General features: G+C 48.6%; 9 protein-coding genes across 9 annotated transcripts; 6 read left to right on the plus strand and 3 right to left on the minus strand.

Moving 5' to 3' along the window:
- The first annotated feature begins 167 nt into the window (after positions 1-167).
- On the plus strand, positions 168-1,167 carry GGI43DRAFT_5066 (acyl-CoA N-acyltransferase). The gene is made up of 2 exons (XM_083209923.1): positions 168-531; positions 617-1,167. Exons 1-2 carry the CDS (start codon positions 501-503, stop codon positions 1,126-1,128), a joined length of 543 nt encoding a protein of 180 aa, XP_083065830.1. The 5' UTR covers positions 168-500; the 3' UTR covers positions 1,129-1,167.
- On the minus strand, positions 1,167-2,526 carry GGI43DRAFT_5079 (LYR motif-containing protein). The gene has a single exon (XM_083209928.1). The coding sequence runs from the start codon at positions 2,340-2,342 to the stop codon at positions 1,206-1,208; it is 1,137 nt and encodes a 378-aa protein (XP_083065831.1). The 5' UTR covers positions 2,343-2,526; the 3' UTR covers positions 1,167-1,205.
- GGI43DRAFT_5090 (zinc finger MYND domain-containing protein) lies at positions 2,525-4,742 on the plus strand. Its single transcript, XM_083209930.1, has 3 exons — positions 2,525-2,802; positions 2,851-2,888; positions 2,985-4,742. Exon 3 carries the CDS (start codon positions 3,193-3,195, stop codon positions 4,279-4,281), a length of 1,089 nt encoding a protein of 362 aa, XP_083065832.1. The 5' UTR covers positions 2,525-2,802; positions 2,851-2,888; positions 2,985-3,192; the 3' UTR covers positions 4,282-4,742.
- Positions 4,743-5,680: 938 nt separating this feature from the next.
- On the plus strand, positions 5,681-9,015 carry GGI43DRAFT_5183 (MBP1 family protein). Its single transcript, XM_083209942.1, has 3 exons — positions 5,681-6,338; positions 6,439-8,185; positions 8,268-9,015. Exons 1-3 carry the CDS (start codon positions 6,216-6,218, stop codon positions 8,888-8,890), a joined length of 2,493 nt encoding a protein of 830 aa, XP_083065833.1. The 5' UTR covers positions 5,681-6,215; the 3' UTR covers positions 8,891-9,015.
- Positions 9,016-9,504: 489 nt separating this feature from the next.
- GGI43DRAFT_5195 (FYVE zinc finger-domain-containing protein) lies at positions 9,505-12,091 on the minus strand. The gene is made up of 3 exons (XM_083209943.1): positions 11,677-12,091; positions 10,721-11,615; positions 9,505-10,662 (listed from the first exon to the last, which is right to left on the minus strand). Exons 1-3 carry the CDS (start codon positions 11,935-11,937, stop codon positions 9,809-9,811), a joined length of 2,010 nt encoding a protein of 669 aa, XP_083065834.1. The 5' UTR covers positions 11,938-12,091; the 3' UTR covers positions 9,505-9,808.
- On the plus strand, positions 12,088-13,634 carry GGI43DRAFT_389712 (bifunctional precorrin-2 dehydrogenase/sirohydrochlorin ferrochelatase MET8). Its single transcript, XM_083204234.1, has 3 exons — positions 12,088-12,611; positions 12,715-13,196; positions 13,260-13,634. Exons 1-3 carry the CDS (start codon positions 12,516-12,518, stop codon positions 13,456-13,458), a joined length of 777 nt encoding a protein of 258 aa, XP_083065835.1. The 5' UTR covers positions 12,088-12,515; the 3' UTR covers positions 13,459-13,634.
- Positions 13,635-14,129: 495 nt separating this feature from the next.
- On the plus strand, positions 14,130-16,082 carry GGI43DRAFT_5217 (FAD-dependent oxidoreductase). The gene is made up of 4 exons (XM_083209946.1): positions 14,130-14,702; positions 14,766-15,174; positions 15,232-15,626; positions 15,683-16,082. The coding sequence occupies exons 1-4, from the start codon at positions 14,551-14,553 to the stop codon at positions 15,975-15,977; spliced, it is 1,251 nt and encodes a 416-aa protein (XP_083065836.1). The 5' UTR covers positions 14,130-14,550; the 3' UTR covers positions 15,978-16,082.
- A 320-nt stretch (positions 16,083-16,402) lies between these two features.
- Positions 16,403-19,000, plus strand: GGI43DRAFT_5291 (transcription factor domain-containing protein). Its single transcript, XM_083209960.1, has 3 exons — positions 16,403-17,510; positions 17,576-17,698; positions 17,748-19,000. Exons 1-3 carry the CDS (start codon positions 16,552-16,554, stop codon positions 18,892-18,894), a joined length of 2,229 nt encoding a protein of 742 aa, XP_083065837.1. The 5' UTR covers positions 16,403-16,551; the 3' UTR covers positions 18,895-19,000.
- A 1-nt stretch (position 19,001) lies between these two features.
- On the minus strand, positions 19,002-21,147 carry GGI43DRAFT_5236 (G protein-coupled glucose receptor regulating Gpa2-domain-containing protein). Its single transcript, XM_083209949.1, has 3 exons — positions 20,392-21,147; positions 19,954-20,322; positions 19,002-19,885 (listed from the first exon to the last, which is right to left on the minus strand). Exons 1-3 carry the CDS (start codon positions 20,932-20,934, stop codon positions 19,169-19,171), a joined length of 1,629 nt encoding a protein of 542 aa, XP_083065838.1. The 5' UTR covers positions 20,935-21,147; the 3' UTR covers positions 19,002-19,168.
- Positions 21,148-21,642: the final 495 nt, after the last annotated feature.

Raw genomic sequence — 21,642 nt, forward strand, 5'->3', positions numbered from 1 at the left:
ACTCAAATTGTTAAACTGATGGGTCGATTTATCCAGTTCCCGTGTTACACTCTCTGTCTTTTTCTTAAATAGTAAAAATAGTAACTGCTGTCCGTGTGACGGAAGTCGGCAACAGCCTTGAATAAGTCAACGTCGAGTGGACCGATAGTGGATTTATAGCTTTTTAATGGAACTGCTGTGTCCATAGTGGATTAGCTAAACCGATGCAAAGGGCGATTTCGACATTTGGAAAGGCGTAAAGCGACGTCGGGAAAGAATCTGCGGCTGATTACTCGCCCCGAGTTGCGAATGCCCCGCCATTTGCCCCTCATCTCCAATCCAAAGTTGGCCGCCGAGATGGGTAAAATGTTGCTTTGCTATGCCCCACAGTGGTTCTTGAATGTTATAAGAAGCCGTGGCGTTTCTGCTTCTGCAATGGATCAATTAAATCAAATTCCTCAATTCCTACAAACAGCGATCCTGGTGATCTCATTTCCTCACATACACACACAACAATCAAAATGGCAACTGTTCGACACGCAAGACGCGAGGGTAAGACCGTTTTCTCTTGTACCATTGGCGCCATTTCCTTTGCGCAAGTGACATTCAAGCGCTGACATGAGTGTGTAATTTGTAGATGCGAAGACCATCCTAGACTTCATCCAGGAGCTTGCCGACTACGAAAAAGAATCCGATGCTGTGGAGGCCACCGTCGAGACTCTGCAAAACACCATTGCGTTTGCGGCCGATGACGTCGTCAGTCCCCAAAACCACCTGCCCGTGACGGAGCCCATCACAGCTACTCGTCCCGCACGATGCCTCCTCCTCATCGACGAACAGGGCAAGACCGTGGGAATGGCACTTTATTTCTACAACTATAGTACATGGCGATGCAAGGCCGGTATCTACCTGGAGGATCTCTATGTTTCTCAAGCAGAGCGCAACAAGGGATACGGCAAGATCTTGCTGTCCGCGCTGGCCAAGGAGGTTCTTGCTATGAACGGTGGTCGCCTGGATTGGTCTGTGCTGAAGTGGAACGAGCCCAGCATCAAGTTCTATGAGATCATTGGAGCCACCGCAATGAACGAGTGGGTGGGTATGCGTATGGATGGCCCCGAGGCCCTGGGCAAGCTTGCTAAGCTTGCCTAAAATATTTATATATAGGTATATATCCCAGTAGAAGTATATAAAAAAGGACGAAAAAAAAAATATCAAAATGATATCTTTCACGACGATGGCGTATTGCGCACCTTGCGGCCTTTCTGATCAACACCTTTGAAGATCTCGAGCTGGTGCTTAGCTGCGGGAGGTAGTTTTGGCTGGACACTACCCCATGCAAACGAATAGTTGAGCGTGTTGGGGTCTTGTGACATTGTTGGTGTAAGCTGCCATGTTCTGCTGTACGCTCTTTGGAACCATCTTGCTGATAGTTTGCGATCCCGATCTTTGACGCCGTACGGGCTGCTATCCTTTTGGCCGGTTCGCCGCTGTTGTTTAAGGGACTTTGGCTTCTCGACAATTGCCGCTGGTTTTAAAGCATAATCTTCCCAGCTCCGAGATAGTTGCGCACCGGCCTCTGCCGAGGTTGTCAAAGGTATTGCTGGGGTCCGCCTCTCTGGTATCTTCCACTCGCCTCTTTCCTGGCCTCCGCTACTCAGCTGCTTGAGCATCTCCCACTCACCCCTGCCGAGCGGAGGCATAATCTTTTCAGCACTTCGCCGCCACCAATGAGCTCTTTTCGTTTGTCTTAGATTTTCCCCGGGTGGCTTTCCCCAGATAGTCTCCTTAGGAATATATTGATCCGGGTCAATCGTCTTGATGATTGCTCCCCGCCAGCTGGCCGTTCCCTTTGTATCCCTCTGTTGCTGCCGCTGTGATGACAGAAGCCGCAAGAGCTTTTTTTGGTCCCATTTATCAAAAAACTTCCTTTTGACTTCCATCTCGCTCTCTTCCGAGACCTGCGTTGATGACGCAGAGCCCTTTGCACCTCTATTTCCTTTATCGGCTGAATTGAGAGCTTTTTCGAGAGCGCCCGTATCGTTTGGACCTTGCGGGATCACAAATTTCGCCATTAGTTCTCGTCGCCTGCTTCCTGATCTCCCAAATCCTTTGGATATTAAGCCCTCCATGGCTGACTGCTCGCCGCTATTGGCGGCGCGTAGGGTTCGCAGAGCTGTCTGAGCTCTTGTGAGATGAGACTTTGCACGCGGATCATATTTCCGATGTCTATGAAAGCGATCTTGAATTATTGAGGAAATCTCGGCACGAAACGCTGGAGGTAGATAGGAACATTCTCGGAGAAGATGACGATAGAGCTGGACTGCGGACGGCAACGCGGGGAGGGGGTATGCCGGGGCAGGCATGTTGGATGGCCGAAATCGGGGGTCGTATTGGTCGAGCAAAGCCAAAAAGGCGCTCTCGTAAAAGATTGAAGAGATATCAAATGTTTTATTAGACAAAAGAGAAAGACGAATATAGATTCAATGGATCTCAAGTGAAGCTTCAACATCTGCTCTTTAATGGTTAAACTCCGGCTAAGCCTTAATTTTTATTTTGCATGCAAGTCACCTAAAAATAGCACAGTGACAGACTGGGTCTCAGTGGCGCTTCATTAGCGACACATAATGTCTCTTGAATGAGAGGTATAAGCATTCATATATGATAGATTGATCAACTACAGTCTTGATGACTCGGTGGATATGCTCTTCGTTGGTGTAGAGGTATCTGAATTTGATGTCACTGGACTTACGGAATAAGACCCCCAAGATTTACGCGCGACATTGGTACAGCTAAATGAACTCGCCTCTTACATAGTGATTGCATGTACGTATGGCCAAGCAGATGCGCGCCATCTGCTAACAACTTCCTAAGTCAGTGTATTGCAAGTGTATTTCGGCGAACTTCTCGAGGTAAACGCCCAGCTACGTTTCAAGTGGAGATGTGTTGTTCGTTTGTTTGCTGGTACCAAAATGCTGGGTGCTAGACCGCTCACCATTTATACTTAGGCTGAAGATAGAGGCGCCATACTTCCGCCCACACTTTCAGCTTCATACAGCCGCAGTCAGCAGCAAACAGCCCTCTACTACAATCAGATGTATTATCAATTCATTTTAGCGGCACATTTTATACCCTGAGCACTCGAATTATTTCTCGATTCATTTCGACGCGACATTATTTCTCACCCTGCTATCGCCTGTTTACTGCGGGGGCAGGATGCCTCTCATTAGAAACATTCAAGACATCAACAGCCTCGATGGTCTAGCGCCAAGGGCCTGCGAAGTGTGTCACCGACAAGATAACATCTTCCGTTGTTCAGCTTGCCAGGCGGTGTATTATTGTGGGCGAGACTGCCAAACCGAAGACCGTGAGGGTCACAAGATTCCCTGCAAGCTACTCAATAAAGCGCTTAATCGCTGCCAGTCAGAGGAACAGAAGCTGCGTGAGTGGCCGGGAGATCTCGACTCGCCTGCAAACGCCTTTGAAGAGGACGTCGGTAATTTCTGGAGAATCATGGCAACGCGTCCGTATATGGTTGCGCGGTTTGACCTGGCGCATATAATGCTGGACAGTTACGGCACCCCTGGTGGCCCTGTCGACATTGTACAGATGATCCTAGACCATTATTTGGACATGCTACGACTAAGTCGTTCAGACGATTTGGGCGTACGTGAGATAATTCCCGGGCTATATATTCGGCTTGGCAGAGATCAGGACGCCTACGATTTCATGAAGTGGTATGCCGCCGTTGATGAGAATCCGGATTACGAATGGGGGAACGTGGATGTACCTTTCCTAGATACCAAGGATGCGGACGTACTCGAGGAACCACTAAAGCGGGCGTGGACAGTTACCTCGTTTCTGGATCTGAGCCACGCTGTGGTACTGCTATTAATCAAGTTGCGGATCTTACTCGATCTCCAAGCCATCCAGAACACCACCACTGCGCTTACCGGCGTGATCCCACCCGAAATTATTGGAATTATCTGTGGTAAAGTCGTTCGCCGTGACGTCTTACTTCGGCATCGAGGTCTATTGAGTAGGCCGGAAAAGATAGCACTGCTGACGAAGAGAATCAAAACCCAAGTGAAAGAGGTATACAACGCCGTTGGAAAATACAACCCTCACTTCTGGAACCTGATGGTTAATGATCCGGATGCCTGTATTTTGCGGAGACCAGAATTTGATGGATATGCGCCGCGATCGGAAGAAGAGGCTTTGTTTATACTCGGATACACTTTTGCTGCGTGGTATGAGACACCGGGAGCGGTGGAGATGCTTCGAGATTTGGCCAAGATGAAATGAGACTGTTAACAGACAGGATTGAAAGTGTATAACAAGAAAAACGGCGTTAAACAAAGGGAACAGGGATTAATGACTGTATTTCGTGTTAAGACATATGTATATCATACAGGATTATTTTAACTATAGGCATAACAAATTATACAATAACTAGTTAACATTCAGCTTATAGACAAACCCTTCGATCTTTATTGGTGATAGCTTTTAGTTCTGATTCATCCGGTCCGAAGAAGAAACTGCCGAGAGCTCCAAGCAGGTTCTCATGTAGGAGGGCCGTTCTAGCTTTTTGGGTCACGACATATTCGTAGATGACTCGTTGCTGCTTGTCTCAAATAGAGAAAGTTATCACCTTCAGCGAGCACCTACTTGTTTTTCCCTTGGACTAGAATGTTCATATAAGGTTCAAAAGGTAAAAGACAATAACGACGCTGTTGACTTGATTACATAAGTACATTCCATATATCAGTAAATGAGACGCTCGGCTGTGGTGCGGGAAGATCTGGAAACGTGGGGTTGGACAAGCTATGCATTGGATCATGTGAGTCGTCAGCTGCTTATTCTAAAAGCTGCCGCCCAACTTTAGTGGCTTGAGCATATTGTACCAGCACGTTTAGTGGCTTGTATTGTAGCATTACAGTACTGAATGTTACTTTAAGATGCTACGGTAAATGGTGGAAATAGAACTTGAAAGGTCCCAAATGCACATGCTCAGAGCTGATGACTTACATTCAGCTCTTGATCTGCGCTCATACATCATCCTCGTGATAGTACCGTTACAACAGCTACTTGCAAGTACTATCAGCTGGACAAGCTCTCACCGCAACTCGCGGCTTCTCGCCTTGATTGGTAAAGAGGCTAAATGTTGATAGCCAAAGAATACATGCACATGTAGACAAACTCTCTTAAAGCCCAAAGCCCCAAAATAGGGTCTCGGCGTATCACAATCGCCAGAAATGAGCAGAACTGCCATGTCTCGGGTCGCAGACCAGGGCTATCCAACCCCACCAAGGCCTATCTCACCATCAGCACAGAAAAAAAGGGTCATTTAAGTCGCGCTGCGCGACACGCTCGACACGAAATCACGAAACAGACACGTCGACAGTCGGGTTTCAATTAACAGAGTTACATACTCCAACTCGGCACGCGCATCGCATTGCCTCGTACCTCGCACAGGCAAACATTTCCTGCAGTGCAAGTCTGATGTACATACGGGGAAGCCTTATGCCACGGCTGCATATCCCCACCGCACCTTTTGGTCGATTGCATCACGGCTGGCTCCTATTTTTTGCGTAGTTGAAATTGTGTTCTCTTGCTCTGCCCTGTGCAATCAAACCGTGCCTGTCAGGTCTCAAAACCTTGCCTTTAAGATCCCCGAGACCAGGAACCAGAGCCTCAAGAGCTCGCGCCCTTGCTGCGGATTGTTTTCTTCTTGCGCAGCCTCAGCCAGGACCTGCATATCTTCTCCCTCTTCTTGCGGACGCCATATCTGCGGCCGCGGCCCGTTGTCTAATTCGCTGCTATCCTGCAAAGCGGAGACGCCATCGTCGACCCCCTCCCCTCGGCAGAAGTAGTCGTTGTTATACCTTGCACACAATCTTTTGCTGCAGATTTGCTGCTGTTACCCTGCCAGCAACCCAGCGGACCGAAGCCTCATCTTGCTTCCGACACAGGACTCAGATCTCCAAAGCGCTCTGAGCGATCAACGAGGCTGCGACTAAGAGACGAAGAGTGAAAAGAAAAAGAAAAAAGGCAGCGTAACGAAAACGAACCCAAAGCCTTTGCGCGCATTCGCTCTTTTCCCCTTCCTATTTTGTGTATGGGTTATTAGGCTTTTGAGTTGGCATCGGCTGGCAGAGCTACGAGCTAGTGCCACTACCATTTTGTCGTGTCCAATCTCGTGCGACAACCTCTCCTCCACCAGATTCACAACCTTGGCCATGCCATCCGCGTCGCAATCGTCGCAACAGTCTTTCACAATGAGCCAGCAGTCGCAGACGGGGCGAGCTGCCTCGTTTAACCGGAGCTACAATGGCGGCGTCGACGGGCCGCAGATATACTCGGTATGTATTCCCGCCTTGTGCCAACGTCAGCGCTCGGCCTGTGCGCTTGTCGCTATCGAGAAGCCATCGTGAGGCCATTGATTAACACTACGAGAAATAGGCCTCTTATTCGGGTGTCGATGTGTACGAAATGGAAGTTAACAACGTTGCTGTTATGCGCCGCCGCCACGACTCCTGGCTGAATGCCACCCAGATTCTAAAAGTAGCCGGAGTTGACAAGGGGAAGCGAACCAAGATTCTCGAAAAGGAGATCCAGATCGGCGAACACGAAAAGGTCCAAGGAGGCTACGGCAAATACCAGGGCACTTGGATAAAATTTGATCGAGGCGTTGAAGTCTGCCGCCAATACGGTGTGGAGGAGTCACTGCGGCCGCTATTGACGTACGACATGGGCCAGGACGGAGGCGTTGCAGGCCGCGGCGATTTTAACACGCCGACTAAAGAACAAGCCATGGCCGCGCAAAGGAAACGCATGTATAACGCTGGGGGCGATGGAAGACCCAATGGCTTGTCAGGCACTTTTTTCAAGAACATTTCTAGCACAGCATCCCACGCCGTCGCCGCCATTAGCAAAGCTCGATTCGGCTCTCCCGGGCCCAGAAGTCGCAATGGGCCATCAAGAGCTCCTAGCTTCAGCCGACAGCCTTCAATGCAGAATGGCGATGATTTCCCTGGCAACTCTCAGCAAAGCTACACCTCCGACTATACTAACCCAGCTGCCGACTCTGCCTATTCAACACAGCAACAGCAACAAATGCAGCAGCAGCAACTACAGCAGTCACAGCAGTCACAACACCAACACCAGCAGCCGAACGGCAGTGTGAGCATGCCCGATAACGAGCCTCCGAGAAAACGTGCACGAGTCACCATGACCCCCGCCGATAGCTTTGGAGCCTACGGGCAAAACATGGATGCCTATGCCACAGCCTTTCCGGGATCACCAACGGAGCCTAACGAATCCTTTGTGTACACGCAAAGTGCTATCAATGAACGCGATGCTATAGACGAAGGCAGCGGCCCATCCCCTCCTCTGCCCTTCGAGGTGTCTCCTGACGTAGAGCTGAAACGCAGTATGCTCATGGGCCTTTTCATGGACTCGACCACGGAGGAGTCATCACACGAAATGCTTCAAACGCTTACACCTCTCGAGCTTGACATGCCCATCGACCCTCAAAGCCATACCGCTCTCCACTGGGCAGCTACACTGGCACGAATGCCTCTTTTACGAGCTCTCATCTCCGTCGGAGCCTCACCTCGAAGAGTAAACGCATCAGGAGAGACGGCCCTCATGCGGGCTTGTCTTGTTACAAACTCTATGGACCAGGGCTCATTCCCAGATCTCCTTGAAGTTTTGGGAGGCACCATTGAATTCCGCGATCACAAAGGACGAACCGTTTTGCATCATATTGCAGTTACAAGTGCTGTCAAGGGCCGCAACGCTGCCAGCAGATACTATCTCGAGAGCCTGCTGGAGTGGGTGGTACGACAAGGCAGTGTCCCGAATAGCCAAGCTACGCAGTTGAATGGAAATGGTATCAATGGATCACAGTCCATCCCCAAGATGGGCATTGCGCGGTTCATGTCCGAAATTGTCAACGCCCAGGATAGCTCAGGAGATACAGCACTCAACATTGCAGCCCGAATCGGAAACAGGAGTATAATCTCTCAGCTCCTAGAGGTTGGAGCTGATCCGGAAATTGCTAACCGTGTTGGGCTGCGGCCATTGGACTTTGGTATCGGCGGTGAGAATGCCGATGGAAAGATCAACGGCGATGTCACAGCTGAGAAGAATGGTGCTCCTGGATCCAGCCAGCGAAGCCGAGAGAGCAGTGACGAGATTATCGAATGTAAGTTTAACCCTCGCCGTTTTTTCTACTTCTTCTAAACTCAAACACCCCTTTTTCTTGCCTACTAACGCTGCATATACAGCCATTACCCATCTATTGAATGAGACCGGCGCAACTTTCCAGCAGGAAATGAAGAGCAAACAAGCTTCATTAGATGGCCTACATTCTACCCTCCGAACAACATCAGCCCAACTAGGCGAAGCCCGTCGAAGCATCGAACAGATCACAGCCACCCTTAAGAAGCAGCAGCTGGCCCGTCAAAAGGTCGCCAACCTTACACATGCCCGGGAGGACGACCAATTCAGGATCATGAACGAACAATCCAACGCCGCTCAGTCAAATCCATCGTCATCATGGGAAACCGAACTGGCCGCCATGCTAGAAGCCGCCGAAGAAGCCTCGTCGGGCAGTGGTGGCTTTGCCAGCGAAGGAATGCTGCCTTCTGCGACGATCTTACGGGCACGTATCCGTGCCATCGAGAGCCGCAGAGAAGTTACGCGCAAGATGGTCATGGCCCTCAAGGGGCGAAGCCGCGACGTCGAGGTTAAATACCGCCGTGTCGTTGCGTTGTGCACGGGTGTCCCTGAGACTGAGGTGGATGCCGTCGTGGATGGTCTCTTGAAGGCTGTTGAAAGCGAAAAGGACGAGCTGGAAATAGGGAGGGTAAGGAGGTTCCTTGGAGGAGTTGAAGGTGTAGTGCACTAGTGAGAGCGCCACTCTTCTCTTTTCTTCATCCTCCATCATCCTACACCCTCTTTTCTCTCTTTTGAACAGGAGCTCTTCCTTTTTATTCCGTGTTCGAATTCCTTGTATATTTGTATACTGCATATGCGAGACACTTTCCCGGTCTGGCATCCTTGGAAAAGTTGTGTCCTTGTCTTTTTGCTCTTTCTTTTCTGGACAACTTTTTTCTTGTCTTGGTCTCATGTGACGATTTTATCATCACTTTTTCTTTTCATATATATATACATATATGCATACACCCAGATATATAGCATCTTCTCTTTTGGCTTCTGTTTTTTTTTTTTTTTTTTTTTCTCTTCTTGTACACTCGGATATTGAGGGCGGAAGTGGGTGGTGTTTTTGGTTTTGTTTTGATGCTTTTTTTTAGGATCATTGGATGGATGTATATCACTTTATTGTTTCACGTTTTTGAGATCCTACAATGGCGGGAGGTTTCTTTTTTCCTACGTTATTTCTAGGTCATTGTATAGCGAATTATCTGCTTTTGTTTTATTGCATGTAATGTAATCGACGCGTGTTTACATCCGATTTTCAAAAGAGAATTGAAAAAAAGCTTGGTTTCACATGTTAATTCGATAAAATGAGATTTCGCAATGTGAAGATAATGAGCAATCGATTAATATCTGGGCACCTATATTATTTCAACATATACTCTAACGATATCGTAGATCGAGCCTCTAATCAAAACCCTTCAAACTGAAGCGCTTCCCATAGCTCCCATGTAAACAAGAAATCAATCGTTATCTGCTGAACCGCCAGAAACGCCATACAATGCGAATAACAATAAAAACCTAGCTCAAACAGCATAAATAGGGGAGCAATTCGCACCGAGATATTAATATTCGTAGTAATGTCGAAAACCGGTATTTCTCCTTCAGCTTACGATCCATTCCGGTAGGCCACCTCCCACTTCTTCTCCACGTCCCCAATTTTCTTCTTCAGTCCCTGTATCTCGCTGTTCAACTCGTCCATATTCCTAGACAAGGCGCTGACTTCTTCGAATCTTCTCGATCCAGTGGCCGACTTGACCATTTCTTCGACCATAAATTTCTGTTCTTCGAGCACGGCAAGGCGTTCTCTCAGGTCTTTTTCTTCCGTCTCTAGCAGGCTGACCACTGTGCTCGTCTCACTAGCCGCCTGGGAAGCATTTTCTGATTCAGCGAGCTCTGAGTGCCGCAGGCTTGACGCCGAATGATTCGTCGAGGGGAGGAACTGTGAGTGTGATGAGGAGGTAGATGGTGTAGATCGGTGACGAAGCAACTGCGGTAGATTTTTAAGCGGTAGCATGTTGGTGTGTAGAAATGTGCTCGCTGAAGCATATACTGCGACTTGGAGTCTTTGCTGAGTTGGATTATTCGCTGTCAAGTCACGTAGCCTCTTAGCAGCGGATCCGTATTTGGTAAAGCTGTCTATTAGGCGCTTTCGTATTTTGCTCGCTTCTTGGATTTGTGCGTGCGTAGGTGGAGGTTTGTTGAGATCGACTTCTCCGTTTTCTTTCACCTCTGGCTGTAAGGCTAAAAGAGCTCGATGAAAGCTTGGTAGGAGCTGTCGTATACCTCTTTCAAACTGCCGAAGAGTTTCATAGGCTCGCTGGTCTGGAGGTCTATGCGCCAAGGATGCTGCAAAGTCACGACTGGAGAAGATGGTACTGTTGCAATCCTGACACATTCTAATATCCACAGCCATATGGCCGGTACCAGTCGATGGAGGCTTCTCTGCGCCAGGACCGGTTGCTATATTCTAGGTTAGCCTACAATATGGAGATATTCACAATGGACAAGCAGCACATACGACTAGCAATGCTTAAGCTCACTTCAGATGAGCAGCCAGTTTGAGGGTCTCCGCACACTACGCGGCCGCATATTCGGCAATGATGCCGCCTAAACGTCCAAGAGCCGAATTCTTGGTGGCAAAATGGGCACTCGGGTACCTTGTCGTCCTCCTCCCACGTCACTACCGACTGTTCAATCAACTTCCGAGGATTCTTTTGGCCGGTTAGTGACTGAACAGGAGCTAATATTGAGCCGTTTGATGCGTTCGTAAGCGCCTCTGGGGAATTCGCGAGCAACCTCGTAAGTTTCGTCAACCTCTTCTCCAAGCGCGAAATCTCCAAGGTTTGTCTTTCAACCTTCTTTCGCCTGATAGCTTTGAACATGTCCGTGTGGTCTACTGATGCCCCGTTATGGTCGTTATATCCTTCCCTAGACTTGTAGCATGTCTCGCATACTCTGGCCCAGTAGCCGCGGACAGGCTCGTGGTTCGCACTTCTACTCAGTTTCATCTGGTACATGGTGTGCTGCTCGCAAAAGAGGCGTCCGCATTTCCTGCAATTAACGTTTCCGTTTATAGGTCCGAGCCCCTTTCCACAAGTAGGATCCGTGCACATATCATATCCCGTAGAGCGCTGCCAATGATGTCTCGTGATGTATTCCTCCGGGTCGATGGGAGCTTCTATCGGGAGCTTGCTAGCGGATGCTACTGCAACCGGTGGCGGCGACATAAGGTTAGTTTCATTGGATTCGAAAACGTCGAGACCGCGCAGCTTCATATTGATCATCGACAGCGGCTGGAAGCGCTTCGCTTTGAGGACCTGTTTGTCGAACCATGTCTTGACCTCGTTTTGTTCTTCGGCAGGGAGTTCTTGGTGGGTATCATCGATGTGGCGGTTGAGTTGGAGCAAAGTGAGCTACAATAAGGTAAGAATACATCACGGCACAAAATGGCGGTTGAGTATCACGGCTTCATACCATCTCTTCGCTGCAGATGGGGCACGAAAGGCTTGACGGATCCGCCGTGCTGCCCTTTGGCTGTGCCCCTACGCTGATACTGGAGCCAATATCCTGGCTTAGGTCGGCTAGACTCCCGCTCGCAGGTGGCGATATCGACGACGAGGCCATAGAAACGGTGCTCTCGGATGGAGCAAAGGGACTGGATGATCGAGCCGGAGGGGTCGGGCCAAGGCCCTTCCCACTGCCCAGGATCCTGCCGCCGCCGAGCCTGCGAGACATGGCGATGTTTTGTGTAGCTCAGCAAAGAAAAACAATCAGAACAGAAAAGAAACACAAAGAGCACAGCAAGACGACCAGAACAGGCCGATCTGTGCCTCGAGCTGCATAGCTGAAGGAGCCAGAGCAGAGCAGAGCGCAAGGCAAGGCAAGGCTAAGGCAGGCTGCAAGAGGGGGCTGTGCGGAAATGTTGCGTCGCTCAGCCGCCAGCCAGGCGTGATTCGCTGGCTTTAGCGCAAATTGGGCGCTGCTACAGGGGTACAGGTGGTTGACGTAGAGGCTCCAGTCCCCATTAAAGCGCTAAAAAGGGTATGCGCCGACGCTACTACAGCGGACGGGAAGCGTCAAGCGCGCCGAGAGCAGCTGTAGTAAACATTGAGAACAGTGGATCTCATGTGCTCAACACCTATCGCTGCGTTTGCCTTATCGAGACTCCGAAAAATCTCCAATTCCGCCACAGTGTAAGGCAAGCCAACATAGCTCGAACCTTGACTCAGGATACTGAAACTTGAGTTTGGAAATCACCGGGCTTCCCGCTTCAAACCACACATCGAAAGGTACTTTAATACGATAATTCAACCATGGGCAAACCATTTCCGCAAGTGCAGCCCGGAGGGAGCTTGATTCTCGCATGGCGCATCAAGGACAAGAGTGTTTTGGTAGTGGGCGGTGGCGAGGTATGCAATTCGAAACTCTGACGTCTGAATGGCTACACGGACTCTTTGGGTTCTTGTCGATTGGTAAAAGAGCTGCAGAACTGACGAACGAATCAATCGATAGGTTGCTTCTGGCCGCATTCTCAACTGCCTCAATGCCGATGCCAAAGTCACCGTCGTGTGCCCTGCGTCCGGGCTGAATGAAGAGGTCGCATACCGAATCGCAGAGAAGCAAGTTACACACATCGACAGACTGTTCGAACCATCCGATCTAGACAAGACAGACATGGTGCTAGTCGCCATCGACGACCCGGCAGCCTCTACAGCTATCTGGAAACTGTGCAAAGAGAAGAGAATCCCAGCCAACATTGCGGACGTGCCCCCTGAATGCGACTTCTACTTTGGCAGCGTCCATCGCGATGGCCCGCTGCAAGTCATGGTCAGCACCAACGGCAAGGGTCCCCGATTGGCGGCATCGCTACGGCGGCACATAGCGAGCCAATTGCCGCAGAATGTCGGCAACGCTATTGAGACAATTGGAGACCTGAGAACACGGCTACGCAAGGTTGCGCCCAATCACGAGGACAGCCAGAAGCGGATGCGATGGTAAGTTTGGTCGTAATTGCTAGACGCACGCGACACGGAGATGCTGACTGAAATGGTGGATAGGATGTCCAAAGTCAGCGAGGCCTATAAGTGGGAAGAGATGAGCGAGCTCTCAGAAGAGGACTTGGAAAACCTATTGCTTTTCTATCCCGCAAACAAGGTTCCGGATATCGATATTTTGAAATCCCTTCGCGGCCCCGACAACGACATCAAGAAGCTCGACATCTTTGACGGATCATTTGGATTCAGTGTGGGGTCGTAATAATAACATGGAGACGTAAAAAGGTTATGTGACTATTTTGTTGTGCAGTAAATTGGCGCTCAATGGTTGTCTTTTCTGGCTAAAGGGAAATGGAATTTGGCGTTGATGTACTATAACGAGCAAGCGCAGAGTTCTTGGCTACCATAGAAATGACGAATTCCTCTCTTTCACTTTCACCTATTTCGGAAGTTTAGTGTTTTCCTCTTTCATTCTTCCTCTATCACTTCGGAAATCTTGCCAACTCCTTTTCCTAATTGTTAACGGGACGTGTAAGCCTCTATGTTCTAGGAGTTGGCATGAAAAACGGGGCTTGAGCGACACTAGCAGTAGGTACTTCCACCTACGTCATTCATTTGCTCATAACTCAGTTGAATTTTATTTTTTTTTAAAAAACGATAAAAGGGGAAAAAAGGAATTAGTAATAATAAAAACCATTTCTCTTTCAAAAAAAAGAAATAATGCTGCTTAGGATTAGGATTAATGAGTAAGTTAGGGTTAATGGTTAATATTAGTGGTATAAAAGTTAAGGACAGGCCGAGATTAATCAGCAGGATTGGCCAATAGAAGCACGTCCATTGTTATAATAATATAGGTAGTGGTACTTTTTCTAGACCCCGGTCAGAGGGCTACAAAAAAATAAGCAAGGCAACATAAATATACACATACAATTAAGCAACAAGAGCACCATTTTTACCCTTTCAGTGCTATTAACATATGCGCGTGGCGTATAATTGTATGCTGATATTTGTGTAGTCCCGGCCTTTTTGTCCAGCGCGTTTCCCCAGAGTCCCAAATCTGGTGCCGCCCAGCGACCGGAGAACAGACGCCATCTCCGGTCAGGCCATTCGGATATGGGACGCGCCATGAAGCAATACAGAAAAAGCAAGGGCACGGCCTCACCGATTGAGTCACTCGGGGAGCAGTTTTAAACCTTAAATTGCCATGGCAAAGTAATTATTTTATATATAGATGGAGAAGTGAATGAAGAGAGTGAAGCACAAGGCAGATAAATCAATCAATCAGACTCTTCTAACAACATTAACCCACTCTTTTCACAAAGACAATTGCATCTAGAGATTCATAATATTGAAAATGGCTCCTCCTACCGTTCTTATCATCGGCTGCGGTGTAGCTGGACCTGTGCTTGCGATTCTTCTCAAGCGCAAGGGCTATCATCCGATCGTGTTTGAAAAAGTTCGAGAGCTGGGCACTGCCGGTGCATCATTGATGGTGATGTCCAACGGGTATGTACTCCGGACATGGTTTCTTCTAATGGATTGAAAAAGTATTAATGTTTGGAATTCCAGACTCAAAGTCTTCAACATGATTGGGGTTGCAGACGCCATTAAGGCCGAGTCTACACCACTACAAGCTCTTTGGGATGCCAAAGCTTCAGGAGAGGTCTTGGGGCAATCCGACTTACCAGCTACCTTTGCTGAGAAATATCAGCAGCCAGCCACCGGTATCAGGCGGACAAGCTTAAATCTGTTACTGAAAAGCAAAGTATTGGAAGAGGGAATCGAAGTTAGAGAAGGATGGGGCCTGGTTGATATTCAAGAGCATGAAGGTTCAGTGACTGCAACTTTCAGCAACGGCGAGTCAGTCACGGGATCTTTTCTCATTGGATGTGATGGTATCAAATCAGCAGCAAGAATGATCCTACAAAAGCAACGTGGGATCGAAGAGGGTGCCCCTTCGTTTACGGGTCTCACACAAGTATGTTTCGATAATCCCTGATCTGCTAAGATGGGTGACTAACGGATAGTTACAAAGACCGCCTTCCTTTCAGAAACACCGGAACCTTTGAAAAACTTGGCAGCTATGCGTAACTGGTACGGTGATGGAACGCACGTCATTGCTTACCCAGTCGGCCCAAAGACCATATCATGGGCTCTCACGCAACGTGAAACTCAGGAGAGAGAAGAGACATGGCGCCCCTTCACAGCTGAAGAGATGAAAACCCAGCAAGATATACTGTGTAAGCTGCTTGAGGGGTGGGATGAGAGCATTATACAGGGGGTGAAATCTTCAGAACGCATTATCAAATTCGGCCTCTTTGATCGTGACGAGCTGAAAGCCGAGCAGTGGTTTTCTAAGCGATGCGTGCTAGTCGGGGATGCCGCCCATCCTACCAGCCCTCATCTCGGACAGGGTGCTAATCAAGCCATGTGAGTGGAACTCCGCATGTTTTTTTTGAAGCCTAACATTACTGACTCGTCAACAGGGAGGATTGCTACCACTTGAGTTCCGCACTCCCAGATCTCTCTTCTGAGAAAGATTTTGAGAAGAACATTGCTGTCCTCGGCTCCATCTCGGACATCTTCCGGCCTTTTGCAGAGACCCGACAGCCGCGAACTTCGATTCTCGTGAAGGGAGCTCGCGCTCTCGGTGAAAAGCGAGTGGCTATCGGTCCCGCGAGAGGCAAAGAGCGGGATGAAGCCGTTGCGCAATCTTACCAAGGAGGTGCTACAGCTATAGTCGAGAAGTTTGAAGGGCTATTGAGTCAGCCGTTTAACTAACTATAATACGATCCTACCTCAACCAAGTGCATGAACTATCACATGTATGTATATAAATATAGAATAGCGACATGTATATAATTGAATGCAAATGGCGACTTGTATAGGAATCAATGTCGAATAGTGACACGTATATGAATTCACGTAGAGGACACATGCCAACTGCCAATCAGACGTTGATTTAGAATAAATTAAATTCTTACAAGTTCAATAAGAAGGTTGACAAATATGCACACAAATAGAACAGGAAGCTGAAGATAGGAATAAATGATTACTATTTCCTCTCGTATTATCGTAGTCAATAGTCAGCTGGGTTTAACCAAGTCGAGTAGCGCGATAAGTTTGGTTGGAAACGCCTCCAATTGGGTTCCCTCGCCAAATCTACCAAGCCAACCTCCAATTCTTAATTAGCAATGTTTTCTCTTTCTAAAACTCCTCTGTGCTGTCATCTTTACCTTTAACCTTAATTTTCTTCCATTTCTTTTGGTCCTAATCCGCGAGAACTGGATACAGGTGCATTTAATTTAGCCAACTCTCCAGACTGTGGCGCCCATCTCCGAAACATCGCGGCCCCATGTCCGCATCTCCGGTCGCTGAAGAGCAGCAGCTGGCGACTGACGGCCAGCCGAAGCGGCCAAACAAAGGCGGGCGGAAGCCCTTGAGCTGTCTTGCATGTCGCCGACACAAGCTGAAGTGCGACCGGAAAGTTCCTTGCGGCACCTGCACTCGCTTTCGTCGCGAGAAGTTCTGCCGCCTGAATCCGGCGCCCCCGAAGCCAGGTCGGCCAAGGGGCAGAGACCAGGCGGCGGCTGAAGTCAATACCGCATCGCCGGAGGAGTCGTTCACCGTGGACTCCTCGGTCCGAGAATCCATCACTGAGGCCTCTACCGGCGTGGGCCTGCTCTCGCTCCGGAACAGTCAGCTGGCTGTTGCTGGGCCCAAGGTTGACGCTGCTGCTGAGACCAGAGATGTCCCGTCCTTCTTCCGGGCTCTGGGCTTAGACGCCAACACCACGTCCATACCTGTCTCTTCACTGCCACAGCTCCTCGCAGAGATTCAGCGTGCTAACCAGCCGTCGCTGCTCTGGAGCATGATGGAGGGGGACGACAACAGGCGATATTGGGAGACGCAGCTGCGGTCTGCCCTGCCATCGCGGTCCATGTGTGACCTGATGGTGAACTATTACCTCGATCATATCAACTGGATCTTTCAGATCACGCACGTGCCCTCATTCCGGCGCCAATATGAAGTCTTCTGGGATACCAAGAACGGCCATGAGATGGATTTCATGTTCATAGCACTCCTCTTCACCATCATCTCAGTCAGCGCCCTGTTCATACCTCCTGGGACGGCTGAGATATTCGGATGTCCCAAAGAATCGATACGGGACCTGGCGCATGTGTGGCATAAAGTCTCTCATCAAGCATTGCGGGCTGGAGATTACGAGTCAAAGCCATGCATTGTGCAGCTTCAGACCTTTTCTATTACACAGTTTTATTGGTATTCCACGAACAAGATCGATACACTGAACTCGTAAGCCTTTTCTAAGAATGGCTGATACTCTTTAAGATGGCCTAACTAACGAATGCGCTTTATAGACGGCTGGGACAAGCTGTGAGGACTGCTCAAAGTCTCGGATTAGATAAAGACCTAACTCCTTCTCAAACACTGCATGATGAGATGAGACACCGTATATGGTGGGATCTCGTGGATTCCGACACGTAAGAATACAGTATTGTCTTGATGTGAGCCAGCTAATAACTGTCAAAGCTTCCAATCCATCTGCTTGGGTCGCCCTCCACTAATACGCTTGGAGTCTCCAGGAGTCCCTCTACCGCTCAACTGCAACGACGAAGACATCACCGATACATGCCTGCGGCCACGCCCTCATGATGAGCCAACCATTATGATGCTAAACATATTCAGAGCCAGATTTTTCAAGCTGATGAACAATCATATTTGCTATCGTAATCTCAGCGACGGTGACTCCTATGAGGCCATCTGCAAATTGGACGAGGAGGTCCTCAATATTACAAGATCTTACCCTTGGTTCTTTCAGCTCGATCAAGAGGGCCGACCGCCTCCGTTGCCACACCCAATGGGGGAGATACTTACCTGGCAAAATCACATTATCCGAACGTGCATCAGTACTCAGCGCATCCGCATGTATCGTCCCTTCATATCGCATCGCATCGGCGACTCTTGGGCCAAATGCATCGAAGCAGCCGAGGACGCCATGGCGGTATACAGAACCCTCCGGTGGAGCAATAAATCAAGTACTTCGCTTCAGAAATTCCTTCCCCAGGCATATCAAATGTTTTCCGTTGCCGTGACGGTCATGGCGCTGCTTTTGGTAGAAGGCTCACTGCCCATACCGAATGTCTGGCAGCAAATTAAAAACATAGCAGACGATCTCAAGATTTTGGAAGATGAAGGCTGCGTATCCCCCGTCGCTAGCCGCGGAAGAGAAGTCTTAACAAAAATGTTGAGCTTGGTAGATATGGGAAACAATGGTGCTCCGGTGCCAGAAGATACCGATGACCTAGTCGCGGATATAGGCTTCATCTTTGGCGGAGAACAAGCCGCTCAGACATATTTGCAGAGATTAGCATCTCGAAACCAACGTCTGAGGGGCCGTGAGACTTCGGTTCCGTCAACGATATCGGAACATAAGGCTACACCGACATCTATGGACAGTTCTACGTATTCACACTCTCGGTTCGATTTGGTTAGTGACCATGGCGTAGCGAGTGCGTCTATGGTGGAACCTTCGGTGGGATATATGGTAGGACCGCACCAGCACCAGCAGCATGCTACGGGCGTGTATCAGATGGATCTCATAATGGACGATATGGTGCTGCAGAATATGTTTAATTTTGATATGACGGCGCTTATGGCTGATTCACGATTTGAGTGATGAAGTTGGATATACACAAATTTTCTTTTTTCTTTACTGGGTATTTTTTGCTTTACAAGCGAGCATTGTTTGGTCGAGGCAGATATTCAGTGAAAAGAAGCTGGATACCATAGGGCTAAAAATGCAAGGTCATACAATGTATTAGGCATAAACTCAGCTACTGAGATAAACATAAATCAACAAATATGATGGACTATCATCTCTATGGGGGTCGTGAAAGTAGCTAACATTCAGTCCATGTGTCCTATCCAACGCCCAGATATAATAAGCAAATTCAGACGGCAAGAATACTTCTACCTCCATCTTGCGTGACCCTCTTCCGCACCCGAATCTTCATATGGCCGTGAGATAGCTTGATAAGCTGTGGATTCACCTCCTCTGGCTCAGCTTCCTCGGCACCATTCCACCCATTATTGGCAGGAAATCCGTTCTCCGATTTGAGAGCAGTTGTATGCACGTCGATTATGGCAGATGGGCAAAACAAGAGAGCCTGGCCGCGCCGAAGGGCTACGATCTTGCTGAATAGCTTCATTGCAAAATCATGGGGGTTGAGGCCCGTAACAAGGCTATTCTTGTTGTCGTCGTCATTAGAGTGACCATTACTGGTTGGTTGATTCTGGTTCAGTAGCGAAATTGATGCGCCAGCCAAGTGCTTCTTTAGACTTTGGAGCCAGTCTGGAGAAGTGAATCGGTGCACGATCGTGACCGAGCATAGATCTAGCAACTTGGGCGATATAGTAGGCTCCTGAGTCGATATGATCACTCTGAGACCCAGGTGACGCTGCTGGCGAATGTTTGAAAGAAGTGAATTCGTCAGTACTTCACACTCAGCCGTACCCGTCATGTACTTGTGCGCTTCATCCAAAGCAACTACACGACCAACATTAGGGTTCTGCTCCAAGAAGAGATCAAGGCAAATATTGAAGAGCGAGCATGCCGTCTCCTCCGTCACGCAAGGGCATGAGAGGTCAATTATGGTGAGCTGGCCTGCCTATATCACAAGTTACGCTGTCAAATTCGTAGATCTGATGACGCTGTGCGGGATCAGAGATGATTTACCTTGGGCTCCCAATTAATCCCTTTACCTAGCTTCAGCTTGATACTTTTACCCGGTGCATTGGCTACTTGCTCTTTTACCATGAAGCTTTCCAGCGTATCAAGTCGCTGCTGAAGAGGCCCGAGTTGGCCGGCGGCCAGGTCCTCATTCATTAGACGCTTTTTGAACTTTCGATAGTTGAAGGTAGTATTGCTTTCTTGCTGTTCGATGCGCAAGTCTTTTAGAATGCGCTGCACAACGTGCAAGTATAATGGCATCCCGCCCTGAACAGAGCTCACAGCCATCAGATCCATCATCCGCTTGGTATTCAGGTCGGTCTGGTTTATCCGTAATGTTTCCACTTTCACACTTGGCAGCTCGGAGTATATTTTCTAAATAGAATTGGCAAGTTAGAAATGGCGAACTTTTTAGTGGCTTCACCATCTTGTGCTCTTACGTACCTCAATCTGTCGCACATTTGTGGGCGGGCATAAAACTCTCACTGAGACGTCTTCAGCGGAAGCCAGATAGGCTGCCTCGCAAGGGGAACCTCTAGAATCAGATACCCAAGGATCATAGTGGAACACTATGCCGGTCAGCGGACGGGGTAAAACATTTGCCTCTGACTTCACAAGGCAGTTCTCCAGAAGACAACTCAAAGTATGGCTTTTTCCAGAACCTTGACTGCCGCATATGAAGATGCTTGATGGTGCCGTTGCATTGAAATACAGCCGATGGTCTTTTACAGCGTGATCGATGTTACTGTAGGCCATGCCGTTATTCTCAATCACGCCACCTATTAATCCGTATTGATTTAAAGGGCTCGTCTCCAAAGAGGATCCATAGTTGAGAACAGACTGAGTGAACAACGGAGATGCGGCAAGCTCTTCTATATCTTCATCGCCGTCATCTAAACCCAAGAGCTTCATGTGCGCATTTAACGTAGAATCAGTATCGTCTGTTGAAGCTGAGCTGCTGCTCGAAGACGAAGATACAAAACTCATGTTTCTCAACTTTCAGGCGGAAACTCTGCAAAGGTCTTGACTGGTAGGATGAAATGTAGAAGACAGAATAGAAATAAGGATGAGTTGGCAAGAAAAGATAGAACCAGACAGTAATCAGTGGCTTATATACCACATAACACGATAGCATTCACGCAAGGGCGACCTATCAAGATGTCTTAAATGCGGGAGGCCAACAGCTTGACTCGACTCAACTTCGGATAGAAGCCTCAAATTCTCATTCAAAAGTGACGATGCGGATAGTGCACGGGCCGGTGCTGCATGTTCTAAATTTTGAAGTTTCGGTGAATATGACAGTCAAGTAACTTGGTCTTCTCTCTCAGATAAGAACGGCTGCCCGCGGCTGGTGCCTAAGAGGTGTGAGTATAGCACTTCATTTAGTACAACCCCATTGGTGGTTCACACATTAGTGAATGATGTTGACATCTGCTAGTTAACTTGCTATATTAAGAATAAAATAAATATGCAAGTTGCCGATGACTACATGTACTGCTGCTACTGCTGGGCTTGCTTGATGAGCTTTGTTCGAATATTCAGCACCATGTGCGTACCAGCCACCCAGCTTAATTGTAAACTTGTTTGCTGGCTATGTTACCCTAAAGATGTTTCTAAATGCAAGATTTCTATTGGCTTAATTGCGCTGCTATGTGTAGATACGTGTAGCTACATGTAATCTTGTAGCAGACGAGA

Source organism: Trichoderma evansii, assembly GCF_050947405.1.
Source record: "Trichoderma evansii strain SZMC 28006 chromosome Unknown GGI43scaffold_1, whole genome shotgun sequence".
Taxonomy (NCBI): domain Eukaryota; kingdom Fungi; phylum Ascomycota; class Sordariomycetes; order Hypocreales; family Hypocreaceae; genus Trichoderma; species Trichoderma evansii.

What these genes read in the sequence shown, in the direction of transcription:
- GGI43DRAFT_5066 (XM_083209923.1), top strand. Translation starts at nt 501, where the DNA reads ATGGCAACTGTTCGACACGCAAGACGCGAGG. An exon ending in TCGACACGCAAGACGCGAGG is followed by an intron (nt 532 to 616) that starts GTAAGACCGTTT and finishes TGTAATTTGTAG; the next exon opens with ATGCGAAGACCATCCTAGAC.
- GGI43DRAFT_5079 (XM_083209928.1), bottom strand. Translation starts at nt 2,342, where the DNA reads ATGCCTGCCCCGGCATACCCCCTCCCCGCGTTGCCGTCCGCAGTCCAG.
- GGI43DRAFT_5090 (XM_083209930.1), top strand. Translation starts at nt 3,193, where the DNA reads ATGCCTCTCATTAGAAACATTCAAGACATCAACAGCCTCGATGGTCTA.
- GGI43DRAFT_5183 (XM_083209942.1), top strand. Translation starts at nt 6,216, where the DNA reads ATGCCATCCGCGTCGCAATCGTCGCAACAGTCTTTCACAATGAGCCAG. An exon ending in ACGGGCCGCAGATATACTCG is followed by an intron (nt 6,339 to 6,438) that starts GTATGTATTCCC and finishes TACGAGAAATAG; the next exon opens with GCCTCTTATTCGGGTGTCGA. An exon ending in CAGTGACGAGATTATCGAAT is followed by an intron (nt 8,186 to 8,267) that starts GTAAGTTTAACC and finishes CTGCATATACAG; the next exon opens with CCATTACCCATCTATTGAAT.
- GGI43DRAFT_5195 (XM_083209943.1), bottom strand. Translation starts at nt 11,937, where the DNA reads ATGTCTCGCAGGCTCGGCGGCGGCAGGATCCTGGGCAGTGGGAAGGGC. An exon ending in CCATCTGCAGCGAAGAGATG is followed by an intron (nt 11,616 to 11,676) that starts GTATGAAGCCGT and finishes ACCTTATTGTAG; the next exon opens with CTCACTTTGCTCCAACTCAA. An exon ending in GAGCTTAAGCATTGCTAGTC is followed by an intron (nt 10,663 to 10,720) that starts GTATGTGCTGCT and finishes CCTAGAATATAG; the next exon opens with CAACCGGTCCTGGCGCAGAG.
- GGI43DRAFT_389712 (XM_083204234.1), top strand. Translation starts at nt 12,516, where the DNA reads ATGGGCAAACCATTTCCGCAAGTGCAGCCCGGAGGGAGCTTGATTCTC. An exon ending in TGGTAGTGGGCGGTGGCGAG is followed by an intron (nt 12,612 to 12,714) that starts GTATGCAATTCG and finishes ATCAATCGATAG; the next exon opens with GTTGCTTCTGGCCGCATTCT. An exon ending in AGCCAGAAGCGGATGCGATG is followed by an intron (nt 13,197 to 13,259) that starts GTAAGTTTGGTC and finishes AATGGTGGATAG; the next exon opens with GATGTCCAAAGTCAGCGAGG.
- GGI43DRAFT_5217 (XM_083209946.1), top strand. Translation starts at nt 14,551, where the DNA reads ATGGCTCCTCCTACCGTTCTTATCATCGGCTGCGGTGTAGCTGGACCT. An exon ending in TTGATGGTGATGTCCAACGG is followed by an intron (nt 14,703 to 14,765) that starts GTATGTACTCCG and finishes TTGGAATTCCAG; the next exon opens with ACTCAAAGTCTTCAACATGA. An exon ending in CAGGGTGCTAATCAAGCCAT is followed by an intron (nt 15,627 to 15,682) that starts GTGAGTGGAACT and finishes ACTCGTCAACAG; the next exon opens with GGAGGATTGCTACCACTTGA.
- GGI43DRAFT_5291 (XM_083209960.1), top strand. Translation starts at nt 16,552, where the DNA reads ATGTCCGCATCTCCGGTCGCTGAAGAGCAGCAGCTGGCGACTGACGGC. An exon ending in AAGATCGATACACTGAACTC is followed by an intron (nt 17,511 to 17,575) that starts GTAAGCCTTTTC and finishes TGCGCTTTATAG; the next exon opens with ACGGCTGGGACAAGCTGTGA. An exon ending in GATCTCGTGGATTCCGACAC is followed by an intron (nt 17,699 to 17,747) that starts GTAAGAATACAG and finishes TAACTGTCAAAG; the next exon opens with CTTCCAATCCATCTGCTTGG.
- GGI43DRAFT_5236 (XM_083209949.1), bottom strand. Translation starts at nt 20,934, where the DNA reads ATGAGTTTTGTATCTTCGTCTTCGAGCAGCAGCTCAGCTTCAACAGAC. An exon ending in CAAATGTGCGACAGATTGAG is followed by an intron (nt 20,323 to 20,391) that starts GTACGTAAGAGC and finishes AATTCTATTTAG; the next exon opens with AAAATATACTCCGAGCTGCC. An exon ending in GGATTAATTGGGAGCCCAAG is followed by an intron (nt 19,886 to 19,953) that starts GTAAATCATCTC and finishes CTTGTGATATAG; the next exon opens with GCAGGCCAGCTCACCATAAT.